The sequence below is a fragment of the Sceloporus occidentalis genome, unplaced genomic scaffold, assembly GCF_023333645.1.
Source record: "Sceloporus occidentalis isolate IW3139 unplaced genomic scaffold, rSceOcc1.0.p SCAF_5, whole genome shotgun sequence".
NCBI lineage: Eukaryota > Metazoa > Chordata > Lepidosauria > Squamata > Phrynosomatidae > Sceloporus > Sceloporus occidentalis.
This window is the reverse complement of record NW_028316985.1, coordinates 142,548,152-142,561,623: the sequence shown is the minus strand read 5'-3', so window position 1 is coordinate 142,561,623 and position 13,472 is coordinate 142,548,152. Positions and strand designations below refer to the sequence as shown.

The window sequence follows — 13,472 nt, the reverse complement described above, 5'->3', positions numbered from 1 at the left end:
AGGGTGGAAGCCCCACCCCCCAACACACAGCCCCGCCCCGGAGGGTGGAAGCTCCACCCCCGGCACGTGGCCCCGCCCCGGAGGGTGGAAGATCCACCCCTGGCACGTGGCCCCGCCCCAGAGGGTCAAAGCTCCACCCCCCGGCTTCGGCCCCCCAGTCGCCTGAGGGACAGCAACCCGGCCCCCGGCTCAAAAAGGTTGCCTACCCCTGATCTAAAGGACAATAAATGTTGAAGATCCCAGATAAATACAGGTTCACTGTACTACATGTCTTGCATCAAGATCAAGTACTGGGCCATAATTCATAAGCAGATGCAAAACACATTCAAAATTCAGTTTCCAATGGACCCAGAACTATACTTATTAAATATAACATCTTCTTTAAAGGCATCAAATGAAATTAAATATTAGAGAGTGATTCTATGTTTAATAATGGCAGTGAGATTGACAATTGCTAGAAAAATGAGAAAAGTCAGTGTGGCGTTTGAGTGCTAGACTATATGACTCTGGAGACCAGGGTTGGATTCCCAGCTCAGTCATGAAACCCACTGAGAGACCTTGTGCCAGTCATACTCTCTCAGCCTCCAATTGTACCTTTATCTTCCTCTTCCTCCTTCCTTAAAAAAAAACATGGAGCTCAGACAAGGGCATGGTAGGTGCAGCTGCAACTGCAACCTTCTTTCTTCCCCATGCATTTGGACCTTGATCTCTAGAAGTATCCTGAGGAAGATGAGAACTACCTCTTTCACTATCCAGTCCTTTAAAAACAAAAATGGTGTGAGCACATCCATCCCCTAACCCCTATGGGCTACCTTGCTGCTGTTCATCCCTGCTCCCTCAATAAGCCTGCTGGAGGGTTTACAACATAGCACTTAAAAGGGCAGTATATTACAGTGAGGAGCCTCATTGTCCTTGAGTGTAGGGATATCACTTCAAGATTTACAATTCATTCTTTTCCATGTTCTACGTGGCTCAGGTCCACACTATTTGGCAGGCCGTTTCTCCTGGTATGAACCGGACCGGACTCTGAGATCCTCTGGAGAAGCCCTTCTCTCTGTCCCAGCACCATCACAAACACAGAGAGGGCCTTCTCAATGACTCTGGACTCTGGAACACCTGCCCAGGGAGATCAGAATGGCTCCCTCCTTGATGGCCTTCCACCAGCAGGTGAAGATCTACTTGTTCACACAGGCGTTTAAGGAATTGCTCCAAGGACAGGCTGGGATGTTGGACTATTTTAAAAATTTGATACATTTTTTCTCCATATATAGTTTTATCTTTTTTTAAATATGTTTTATTCTTTTAATAACTATCTGTTTTAATACTGTAATAATGTAATTCCTTTTTTAAAATATTTTTAAAAATATTTTTAATTGTACTGTTTTTAATGCTGTCCAGCTGCTCTGAGTCCCTTGGAAAAGAGCCGGGTACAAATAAATATGATAACAACAACAACAACAACAACAACAACAACAACGTTTACTCAGAAGCAAACTGAATGACCTCACTCCCTGACCTGTTTACAGACATCATTTCCTCCCTACACAATCCGCCCCACACACTCAGAACCTCAGGGAAGAAATTGCTGGAATACAAAAAAACCAGACTGGTCACAACTTCCCAAAAAGCATTTACAGCCATGGTCCCAAAATTATGGAACAACTTGCCAGAAGAGAGCCGTCTTATTACATCATTAGAAGCCTTTAAGAAGGCATTAAAGATGAATCTCTTCCAGTGGGCATATCCACCCGACCTGCTATAGTTGAAGATTCCCACCCCAATTTGATTATATGGAAGAACAGATGAATCAGACGCATTGTTTCCCCTACTGTAACACTGCTGGTTGACTAGCATTGACTAGTATTGTATTGTATTTTACTGTATATTGTGGTTATACAATGATGTTTTAATCTGTTGTGTATTTTGTAAACTGTATTGCTGACATTGATGGGATCTTGCCTCGATCCACAGGGAGAGGTGGGAAATAGAAAAATAAAAATTATTATTAATATTATTATTATTATATGTCAAACTGGACTAGATCTCGGCGGTTGGTGCCTCCTATGTCTGAGGTGCAATAAATACATTCACAGATTCCATTCCGTTCCAGGGATCCATTTTAGCAGCCCCCTTTAAAGTAACCACAAACATCCCTCCAAAGTAACATACATTAAGCATCTCCAGGTAAAGAGCTCACAATTCTCTGTCTGCCCAAATTCAAAATGAAAAAAGCTTCTTCTTTAAAGATATATTTATTTTAATAAAAACGTACTGTTGGGCACGGGATTTCTAACATAGTTGTTTTTGCCAGACTTTTTAAAAGATCCATTTGACTTAGGAGGAAGGCTATTTAACATCTAGTTATGATATATAATTCATTTAGAGAAAAATAGCTCAATTATTTTTCTAATCTTATTCTAACAGTAATTTCATCTCTCCTTCCCAGCAAAATGATCAATATTTGTCTCTACCAGTCAGTCTGAAGCAAGAAAGTCAGGCACTGGAGCATTTAATATTTTACTAGAATGTACTTCTATCTGTAAAACCATGCATTGACATTATAGAATGTCTTGGGCAGTTTCTCTCAGAAACAAGAAATCTATAGCAGAAAAGTGAAGAACATTCCCAGTTCTTCTTGTCCTTGACAGCAGAGGTAAAAATAATTTTTGAAAGAGAATTTTGGAGAAATGGTTGAAAAATCTCTTTTTCTGGGGTTGAGAAACCCTGACAAGAAGAATCTTTGACTGATGAGAATTTTTGCAATTCTGAACATATTCTATGCAAAATTCACTCTTAGTCATTTCACATTTACAACAGCATTTGCTGCACATAAAACAATATTTCCACACAGAAATATTATCCCCCATGCAGAAAATGCTGTGTTCTCTGTTGAAAATGCAAAAATAGCACATTGTAGATATCACAGAAAATGACATTTTCTACACAAATAATATTATTTTCTGCAAAGAAATTTTATTTTCTCTGTAGAACATACTTATCTCTCTGTGCAGAAATTGTTCCTTTTTGAGCAAAACAGCCATGTGTGAATTTTATGTAGAACAAGCCCTAAATTGTTAATATATTTTTGAACAGTGTGTGGTTATCAAATGCTTTCTCACATCAGGAAGAAAATTGTTAAAATAGTTTGGTGCTTCTTTCCAGAAGAAACCTTTTCAAGCCAGATTGGGACCATAGCAACCTCACTTCATGGCCCTGATCCGAACTTTCGAGGGTGCAAAAAGAAGCCGCAAAAAGTGGCTTCTTTTTGCACCCTGGAAAGGACGCCATAGCTGCGTTGCCATGGCTATATGGTGTTTCTTTGGCTCTGCGTTGTATGGACGCAGCGCCAAAGGTGTGTCATGATACCGCGCACCATGTGGAGGGGCATGTGGTATCAGGGCACCTTGGGAGGTGGAGTCGAGCATGCATCATGAGGATGCTATGCCTCGACTCTGTCCCCATGCTGGCCTTTCAGGCCAGTGTGTACAGGGCCTTGGTGAAGAATTATGTTTCTGCTTGATAACAAAGGGATAAAATGGTTAACTATCATGAGATTTTTCACATTTGGGGTTGTGATTTTTTTTTTTTTGCTCCCTCACCAAAAAACCCAATATATAATGATTTTTGCACCCAAACAATGTTTTGTACAACCCATTTTTTCCACCAAAAATCCTGTAGTTTAAAAAAAATGTAAAAAAAATCCACAGCAACTTTCATAGGAGGTAATGTCTGAAATAATTTATTCATGCATTCAAGAAATAAATAATTAACAATTTACACACCTAGTATGTAGCTAAAGCATGGTTTTTACAGTTTAGAGAGAAAGTTAGTAGTAGCCCATTTCTGGAAACACTAGGGTTTAATTAATCCACATAGTACACATGTGGAAAGTTTCACATATTGCAATTTTAAAAAAACAATTATACAGAGATACAACCTTATATGACATTGTGAACACAGAGTACAAACTAATTCCATTCATCACCATAATAAAAAAATGTAATTCTGACACATACTAACGTAATAGACTAATGCAATGTACATACTAATGTAAAAGATTTTAGAGGCTACCATTAAAGCAACAGCATTATGCTGTTTCTCATCCTTCTCCTCAAAACTTTTAGTATTACATCCCTCACAAGTGGTGACCAATTAAGTGAGAAAGGGTGAGGGAAACCCACAGAACTAGATCTAGAATTCACATGAATAGAGCGCAGTTCTCAGAATACAGTGGGCCCTCTTCATACATGGATTTGCCTTCTGTGGATTTGTGTATCCATGAATGAAAAGCCTGTTTTGTCCCCAATGGCAGTGCGCACCCATGGATTTTGATATCCATGGGGGAGGTCCAGAACTGATCTCCCGCGGATAACAAGGGTCCGCTGTATTTCATATGGAAAAAATGGTGAAGACATTTTGATCCATCCCACCTTCTTCTTCTATCCCAATGTCCTCCCAAAAATCTGTTCTAAACTAATGTGGAACCATCCACATCAGTATGGGATATTCTGTGGAGGGCCTCAGGGGGAAAAAGAAAATTGGTGTGTGTGTGTGTGTGTGTGTGTGTGTGTGTTATTCTTAAAATAAAGAGTTTTCCTCTAGATCTTAGTCATTTTCACAAATGGGAGGAGCATTCCCTGCATGGAAAGGTAACACTAGATTTAATTCACAGATGATCCACTTCATCTGTTTCATTCTATATGTTGCAAGGAAGAAAAGAAAAGAGAGGGGGGGGGGAAAAACACAGGCTTCCAATTTAGTGAATGCCACAAAGCTCTTGTAATGTCTGATTCCAGAATGAGACTTGAATTTTAGAAACAGCAACAGCAATAGCCATAGCACTTACATTTTTATACCGCTTTATAGCACTCTCTAAGCATTTTACAATGTGTTAGCCAATTACCCCGAACAAGCTGGGTACTCATTTTACCAACCTATGAAAAGATAGAAGGTTGAGTCAACATGGAGCCCCACTGTGCTACCAAGGCTCCAGGAATGTTATTAGATTACATGTTCTCTAAAGATCACAATCCTGTACATTCAACCAAGAAATAAGTCCCACTGATTCAAATGAGGTTCACTCCCAGGTAAATGGGATTGTGGTGAAGTTAATAGAAAATATAACACCCTAAAGGCACCAAATCTCATCTGATCTTGAAAGCTAAGCAGGGTCAGCCTAGTTTGTGCTTGGATGGGAGACCACCAATGATTACTGGATGTTGTAGGTTATATTTCAGAGGAAGGAATGGTCAAAACCACTTTTGAGTATTCCTTGCCTATGAAAACCTGGGAAATTCATGGGGTTGCCATAAATTGACAAGCGATTTGAAAGCTCACACACACTCACGGACACACACACAAATCTGTAAATGTCCAGTTATTGTTCAATGTATGACTATTCTAAGTTTGCAGAAGTCACCAAAACAGAATCTAAAACCAAAGTCTGTTGTGACTTATGTCAGTATTTTCTGTGCATTAATAGTATAACCTACAATAAATTTCCAGGGCTATCCTTCAAAAAATGTTTACAGGAAGATAAGTTGTTCTGCCACAAAAAAATACTTTCTATAATAGACTAATCTCTTTTCAAGGCAACTGCTGCAATTCTCTTGTCAACTAGTTTAGTAACCACTGTAACTCACAAAGATACAATATCCAGTCATGGGGTGGGGGGGAATCCCATGAAGAAAATCTTCCTGTCCTCAGACTGTGGCAGCAATAGTCCACTAGGGATAAGTTCCAGGGTAGGAAAAAAGAAGCAAAGGTTCAGAACCTACTTGAGAGAAGAACGTTCATCACCATAATTTGTCAGTGCAAACCTCTAAGAGCAAACTGGAACCAGTCATAGGACAGGAATCCCCTACTAAAGTTCCAAATGTTTTCTGAAGATCTGTGGAACTCTAGCCTCTGTTTGGTCCAAAACTGCAGTGAACCAATGTGCAAAAACAGTAGGTTGAAGAGTAAAGTTTACAGGGATTTGTCTTGGCTACAACTTCACTTACCAAGAAGGAAAAAAACTGATGTGAAATGATGCTTGAAGCTATTTATAGAAACTTACATCCCTGCATCAATATACCAAATATCCACATTCTACAAGACATGCCGGTACTAATCTGAAGCTGTGTTAGAATAAGCAATGCTCTTGAAATACAGGCCTAGGCTGTTCTATAGAACAGAGACAATGTGCTTATGGGTCTTGTAGTGTGTGTGTGTGTGTGTGTGCGGAGAATTCCTTGTGCAAAGGCAGAAGAAAAGAACCATTGATCAGAAAGTCAAAGATCAAAATTGTCAGGGACACTGATCTCAGGGACACTGGGAACTAATGCTACTGGTCTTACAGGTCCTAAATAAAGATCCACTGCATATACTCACAGCATACTGGTACATCTACCAATAAATACATACTGAGCATGAGCAGTATAATAGAATTTGTAAGAACAGCTGTGTTGCAAATTTGTACTGAAGACTCCCAAAATGATGTCTGAACCTTGCAGAGAGCATAGTGCCAGATTTTATTTAAAAAAAAAAAAAAGATTCACAATAATTTAAACTGATTAAAATCAATGTAGGTGCCACATTTTAAATTGATACTAAATGAAATAATCAAATGTCACTGAAACAATTAGTGCTTTTGCCTTGAGCAACAGCAAAAAGGCCAGCACTTCTGGCAAAAAGAGCAGAACCTTTCCCCCCGTTTATGGTAGGTTTTACACAAAAAGCAATATTTTTGCATAGAAACTTTGCATTTTACTAAAAATATATGAGAGGTTGTTGCTTTTTGTTTTGTTTGTTTTTGTTTAATTTTGCACAGAAATATCCTTCAATAGCAAAACAAAGCAAAACAAAAAAACCTTCAAGAGATTTGCCATAAGTGAAAAACACAAAGAAACATACGGAGAGAGACAAAGACAAATCTCCAAACATTGGTTGCATGTTACACCTAAATTTATCAAGGATTAGCTAGGGAGAACCAGCAAACAGTGATAAATTACAAATACCAGTTCAGTTTTATAGTAGGATTGGCATCAGAAGCTATTCTTCAAAAATAAAATAAAATAATAATCAGAGCCCATCTACCTTAATTCCATGCAAATTCTAAATCCAGCTCATACGTACCAGGACTCTTAATGATGTTGGAACAGTAAATGAGCCTGAATCCTTCCCTTAATCTCCACAGGAATCCCCAAACTTTCTTACCTAGCTGGGGCAGTTCCTTATCCCAGATTGAGGGCAGTTTGTGCTGCAAGCAGGAGAGCATCCCCCATCAATCATTTTAGAATGGGTTTCCCCTGATTGGACCAATATGTGACCACTGCCCTTGTTATAGTAGATGCTGCTACTGCTGTACATGTGGTTACTTTGAAGAAAATGGAAGGTGGGAAGAGACGTCAGCTTCTTTCCATATAGCTCTAGGATTTATAGAATATGCCCAGTCATAACTCCCATGGCTTAACCCTCCTAAATATGATGGAAATATCATTCACACATGCCCTGATTACCAGTAGAATGGACCTTCTCTCCATGCAGCTGATGCTTGGTAGAGTAGGCTGGGGGAGAGAATTAGGATCGTGGCAATAACGCTGTTATTCTATGATTCTATGGTTCTAAGTAGTGATCATGAATACAGAACAGTTACAGATGAGTAAATCTAGATAATGATCACTACATAGTCATGAATGTGACACTGTGACGTTAACCCTCACTACCACCTAAGGACTGGAGCTCAGCTTCAGGCCGCTTTGGAGGTGTGTGTCATCTAAATGCCCCACCTCCAAAGCAACCAGAAGCCACTTCATTTGGCCAGTTTGTTTCACCCCAAAGTAAACTATCTATGGCAGGATTCTGCATCAGCTACTTAGTTAAGTATAATTAACTAAGCAGCTGATATAGAATACTGGTCATGGTTTTTGCAGAATGTCTGGCTTCCACATTAAGAATTAAAGTTGGAACCAGTGTAGAACTATCATGAGTAAACTGCTCATGCTTCGCAATACAAAATGTATCAAACTTGCATCCTGAATTGAATAATTATTAGATTAAGCAATATCACTAATGAGAAATTTCTTTATTTTACAAAATAAAATTCATTTTATAATGGTATAATTTTAAATTGTGGGGCAGCATTCTTTGTTTAGATAATGCAGCTGGCATTTCCCCATGAATTAGCTGCATGAATAACAATATAATACCTGTCTCCCCCCAGGTTTAATCTATTCTGTACTATAACAAATCTGGTAGCAGTTACAGATCATCATTCTTATGAAAGAAAATAAAGACATTAAATTAATGGAATGCAGTGTGGGTGAACTTAATGACTCAAGTGAGATATGAAGTTATTTTCACAATAATCAGTTTGTTTACTTATTTTTGTATCAGCCTATCAGTAGGAATTTGGTAATAACAAAGCAATAATAAAGGCAGAAAGTTGGTTCCAATATTGTCTCAATATAAATTTAAATCTCAGTTGGCCTTTTTTATTTGCAGAATTAAAGTCTAGGGAGAGATGACTGCAAAGACAAGGACTGGCTCACTTTGTACTTTTTTCTCTAGCAATCTAATATTTCATTTGCAAAGGAATGCCTTTATTGCCAGTCCTATGGCTGCAACATTAGCATTAATGGCGAGGAAAAGAGGGGAATACTGAATATAGAAGGAAGGCATGTTGTAGGCATTCGTTTCTTCAGCATTTAGTTGCCTGAAACTATGAAAATGGAAATAATAGGGAAGTACCACAACATGCATTTCTGACCACCACCACATAAACATCCAGGATAGACAACAGTCTCAGAAGCTGGGGAAGGCTGCTTTTGAACAAAGTTTAGTATCTTCATCGTTCCAGTCACTGCTGCTATCAGGCTGTTAACAGAAGTTGGCTATTCAAATTAGGTGGCACTATTGTCATTCAGCTACCTGAACATCTGGTATATCCCCAAATCCACTGTACTGGCATTCATTTTGAAGCCCTATATCATTTGAAGCCAAGGTTATTACTTCCATGCACTTTTGTCCATCCATGATGATCTCTAAGGAATACTCTTGGGACGAAACCTGCAATCCTACCACTGCTGGAGCTGCCATTGATAAACATGTGAGACAAGGGCTTCTTCATAGTGGTTTCTTGGCTCTAGAATATGCCCATTTATTTTAGGTGTGCTTTCAATGTGAATCCTCAAGCTTATTTTTTTATGGCACTACTACTTATCAGTTATGAATGGCCTGACAATTGCAAGCTAAACAACAGCCTTTTCCAAATACTTTTCAAAACCAGCCCCACCAAAAGAAATTTTATGATGGTCATATAACCAAAGCACTGAATATTCTGAATGATCATATAACCAAAGCATTGAATATTCTGAATGATCATACAACCAAAGCATTTATTATACTGGCCAGTTATTCTTGCTAAGACATATACCTACTGAAAACATTGGGGGGCATCTCCTTGGTTGCATCTGCACTGCAGAAATAGTCTACTTTGACACTACTTTAACAGCCATGGCTCAATGCTATGGAATTCTGGGAACTGTAGTTTTGTGAGACATTTACCTTTCTCTGTCAGAGAGCTCTGGTGCCCCTACAAATTCCATAGCATTGAGTCATGACAGTTAAAGTGGTGTCAACATTTTTGCAGTGTGGATGCAGCTCTTGATCTCATGTTTTTTTATCAGTGTTTGCTCCTGAGTAAGTACTTCTTTTGGATGTTGTGCAAGGAGAGCTCCAGTACCTCCTTGCTCAAAATCTTTCTCCAGGGTGTGCAGTGTCAGCTAGACAGTTTCTGGGCACAGCTCCAGGCACCTCCTCCACAGGCCAGAGATTGGTCATGCAAGTGTGTCAGGAGAATTCCCTCACATCACTGCCTGACGTACTGTCAGAACCAACTCAGATCTTGGCTGCTGCTTTTGATTTTCTTTTGTTATTAGTTGCATCGTTATTATTTTACATTCATTCAATTTCATATAAGATGCTATCTGGAGGTCAGGAAACAGCATACAAATACATAAACAATTCACCAAATATGTCTTATACCACTAATTCATATTGCACAAGAATCAGGAATTTTATTCTTATTATTGATAAGCTAAGGCTTGTATGCAAACTGCTAGTTACAATAGTGGTAATATCTCTCTATCCATTGAGTAGAAATGTATGAGAAACCCAATCTGACAAGTTTGATTTAGTCCACACATGCTGAACTGTCCATGGGGCAGAAAAAGTTAGTGCTCTGAAATCCTTACATTGATGGATGGACAGAGACATGTCCAGATAGAATAGGCACATTATTAAACAGTGTGCTTAAATAAATGTATATATTTCAAAAGCATGCAAACGCTGCTTTAATGTGTTCTAGTCAATGAGGGAAACCATTCAAACTAGTCCAGTTTTTAAGATGTGTACAGCAATGCCAATACACACACACACACACACACACACTAAAACACCTTCAGTTTTCATGAGTTAAAGCAGGCTTTAGTTTCTCTTGCAACCAGGAGAGTCCAAGCTCAGTGTCTCCTGCAAGGCTGTGTTGTGACCTAGTCAATGTCAGAGCTGAATTTCAGGTAATCTGACATTGACAGTGATAGTTATAGAATGTTACATGTTCACAAGTGCTGAATTGTTTAAGTCTTCAGCCTCTTGACTGGTTTGTTAAGTCCAACATGGCTACTCAGGGTAAAAGATATAAAAATCCTCATTCTGTCCATGCTTATTACAACATTATGCTTGCATACACTGTATTTATGCTATGTATTTTGTGTTTGCCATTTCATTTGTTTGATCTGGTTAGTGTCACATTCTGAATATACTTTGTGAGATCTGACATTCTGTTTAGTGTACTGATATGTATAGCTAGTTTAGCTTGTTGTTATTAACTGCCCTTGAATTGACTTTGATGCATGGTGACCCTGTCAGTGAGATATCTCCATGTCTCCCTATCCTCCACTGCTCTGCTCATTTTCTGAAGACTCATGATTATGTCCTCCCTAAGCGAGTTTAGTCATTTAGTGTGTGGTCTACCTCTCATTCTTTCCCAGCATTATTGTCTTTACCAATGAGTCATGCTTTCTCATGATGTGTTCAAAGTACAATAGCCTCAATTTAATCATTTTGGCCTCTAGGGATATTTCTGGCGTGATTCACTTACAGACCCATTGGTTTGTCTTTCAGTATCCTTCTTCTCCAACACCACATCTCAAATCAATTGATTGTCTTTTTATCTGCTTTTTTCACAGTGCAGCTCTCTCATCCATACACAGTGATTGGGAATACTATGGCTTGGATGATTGTGACTTTAGTGCCCTATTGTATATCTTTATTCTTTAGGATCTTCTCTCTCTCGTTCATGGATGCCCTTTCCATTCCTACTGTTCTTCTTATCTCTTGACTGCAGTCTCCGTTCTGGGTGATGTTTGATCCCAGATACAAGAAATACTTGACTATTACAATTTCTTCATTCTCTAATTCAAATTTATGTAGGTCCTCCATGGTCATTATTTTTTGTTTTCTTTACGTTTGGCAGCAAGCCTGCCTTTGCACTTTCTTCCTTGATCTTCCTTCGTAATTGTTCCAAGTCATCGATGTTTTCCGCTATTAATATTGTGTTGCCCACATGTCTTAGATTGTTGGTAATCCTTCCTTCTATCTTCACTCCTCCTTCTTCTGTGTCTAGCCCTGATTTTTGTATGCATACAAGTTGAACAAGTATAGTGAAAATATGCAGCCTAACTACTTTGCCTGTTGGGAACCATTCTGTTTCTCTATATTCTGTTCTGACAGTGGCCTCTGGTCTTGAGTACAGATTTCTCAGCAGAACTGTCAAGTGTATTGGCACTCCCACGTGTCTGAGTGTATTCCATAGCTTTTCATGATTGGTGCAGTAAAAGGCCTTACAGTCGGCCCTTCTTATACATTGATTTTTATACACAGATTCAAGCATCCATGGTTTGAAAATGTTCCAAAAAAGTATAAATTTAAAATATCAAACCTTGATTTTCCATTTTTTTAATAAGGGACAGCATTTTGCTATGTCATTATATTTAATGGGACTTGAGCATCCACAGATTTTGACAAATAAACAAATCTGAGAAATGACTTTATATTAAGCCTCTGGGAAGAGATTTTGTAGAAATGCCTGAGAAAAATACTAAGTATCACTAAACAGATTGTATCAATTTATAATTACCATGCAGATGTAAACACAGATGTACAGGGAAATGTGTAATCAATACTCCTTAAGCATGGGGGGGGGGGGGAACAACCTAAAACATATTTTGATACTCAGATTTTGTTAAAAGATAACAATAACAACTTACTTAAATATGTGGCAGCATCTTCCCCATCAACGATTGGTTTCAGCCAGGTTGATCTAGCAACAGCTGCAGTTACTAGTTTGAGACCACGAGGAGGGTACAACATGAAGGCCATTTCAACCGCTTGCATCTTATTGATGTTTACTAACTTCAAATCAGAGTCTAAAAAAGACAAAGGAGCTGCTCTGTGACAAACAACCTTTAAGTATTCAATGTTTAATTAATTTATGGAGCTCATGCAATAAGGTGAGTTATACATCCCCACTAGTCATGATGGATATTTTTTCCAGTACCATTGACAAGAGTTCCTTTGTATATCAGACCCTGAGGAACACAAGCAGCAGGGATGGGCACAATTGCACTCATGTCCTACTTGTGGGCTTCCTATAAGCATCAGGTTGGCCACTGTGGGAATGAATACTCAACTAGATAGGACTTTGGTTTTCTTTGATTTTCTTATCAGAATAGCTATTACCTTAAATAACTTCAAAGGGGATAAGTCATATTCATGGAAAACAAACAATGGCTTCTATCTGCAATGGCTACATGGGACTTTCAGACTAGGGCCTTGCTCATCTCATTCTCATCATGCAAAAGAAGAATAAGAACCTTTTGCAAAACTATGATTCCTGCTACACTCTTGCATGGAATTTTAAAAATTAGGCTTGGATAGATTGTTTCTCCCTTTTTGATGAATTAATCCACTCTTTTGTGCTCTGTGTATGTGTGTGTGTGTGTGTGTGTGTGTGTGTGTGTGTGTGTTTGTGAGCGTGCGCTTTGCTTCACAAAGGAAAAGGAGATTGGTTTTAGGCAGAGACATTTTGCACAAATTGCAGAAACCCTGACAAAAATAAGGGTGGGTTGTCTCACTTTCATGCAGGAGGCATGAAATCTCACAGGGGTTGTTGATTTCCTGACAGGGTGTCTCAGTCCATCAAGCCATCCTGTCTCATTGAGAAGTTTAAAAATTGCAAAAAAATTCTTCACATTGCTATTCCAGATTGAAGACACAACACAACATTGAGCACAAGCTACAAGGAAACAACAGTATGAGAAGGCTGTTGCTCAATTACTGTACTTGAGCAAAGCTTGGAGAAGTTATTCTGTTCATTGTAATTCCTAGAATCTCCTTTCTAGGTGGGTTCTGTTAGTTGTAGCCCAAAAAAG

The 13,472-nt window shown here is 38.8% G+C and overlaps 1 protein-coding gene across 1 annotated transcript in view; it reads right to left on the bottom strand.

Annotated features, from left to right (window-relative positions):
- The window catches only part of IQCM (IQ motif containing M), a 109,415-nt gene that overhangs the window by 22,997 nt on the left and 72,946 nt on the right, over nucleotides 1-13,472 (bottom strand). The window contains exon 9 of the mRNA XM_089527236.1: nucleotides 12,309-12,467. Coding sequence (XP_089383362.1) covers nucleotides 12,309-12,467 — 159 coding nt within the window. The remainder of the gene's footprint in view (nucleotides 1-12,308; nucleotides 12,468-13,472) is intronic.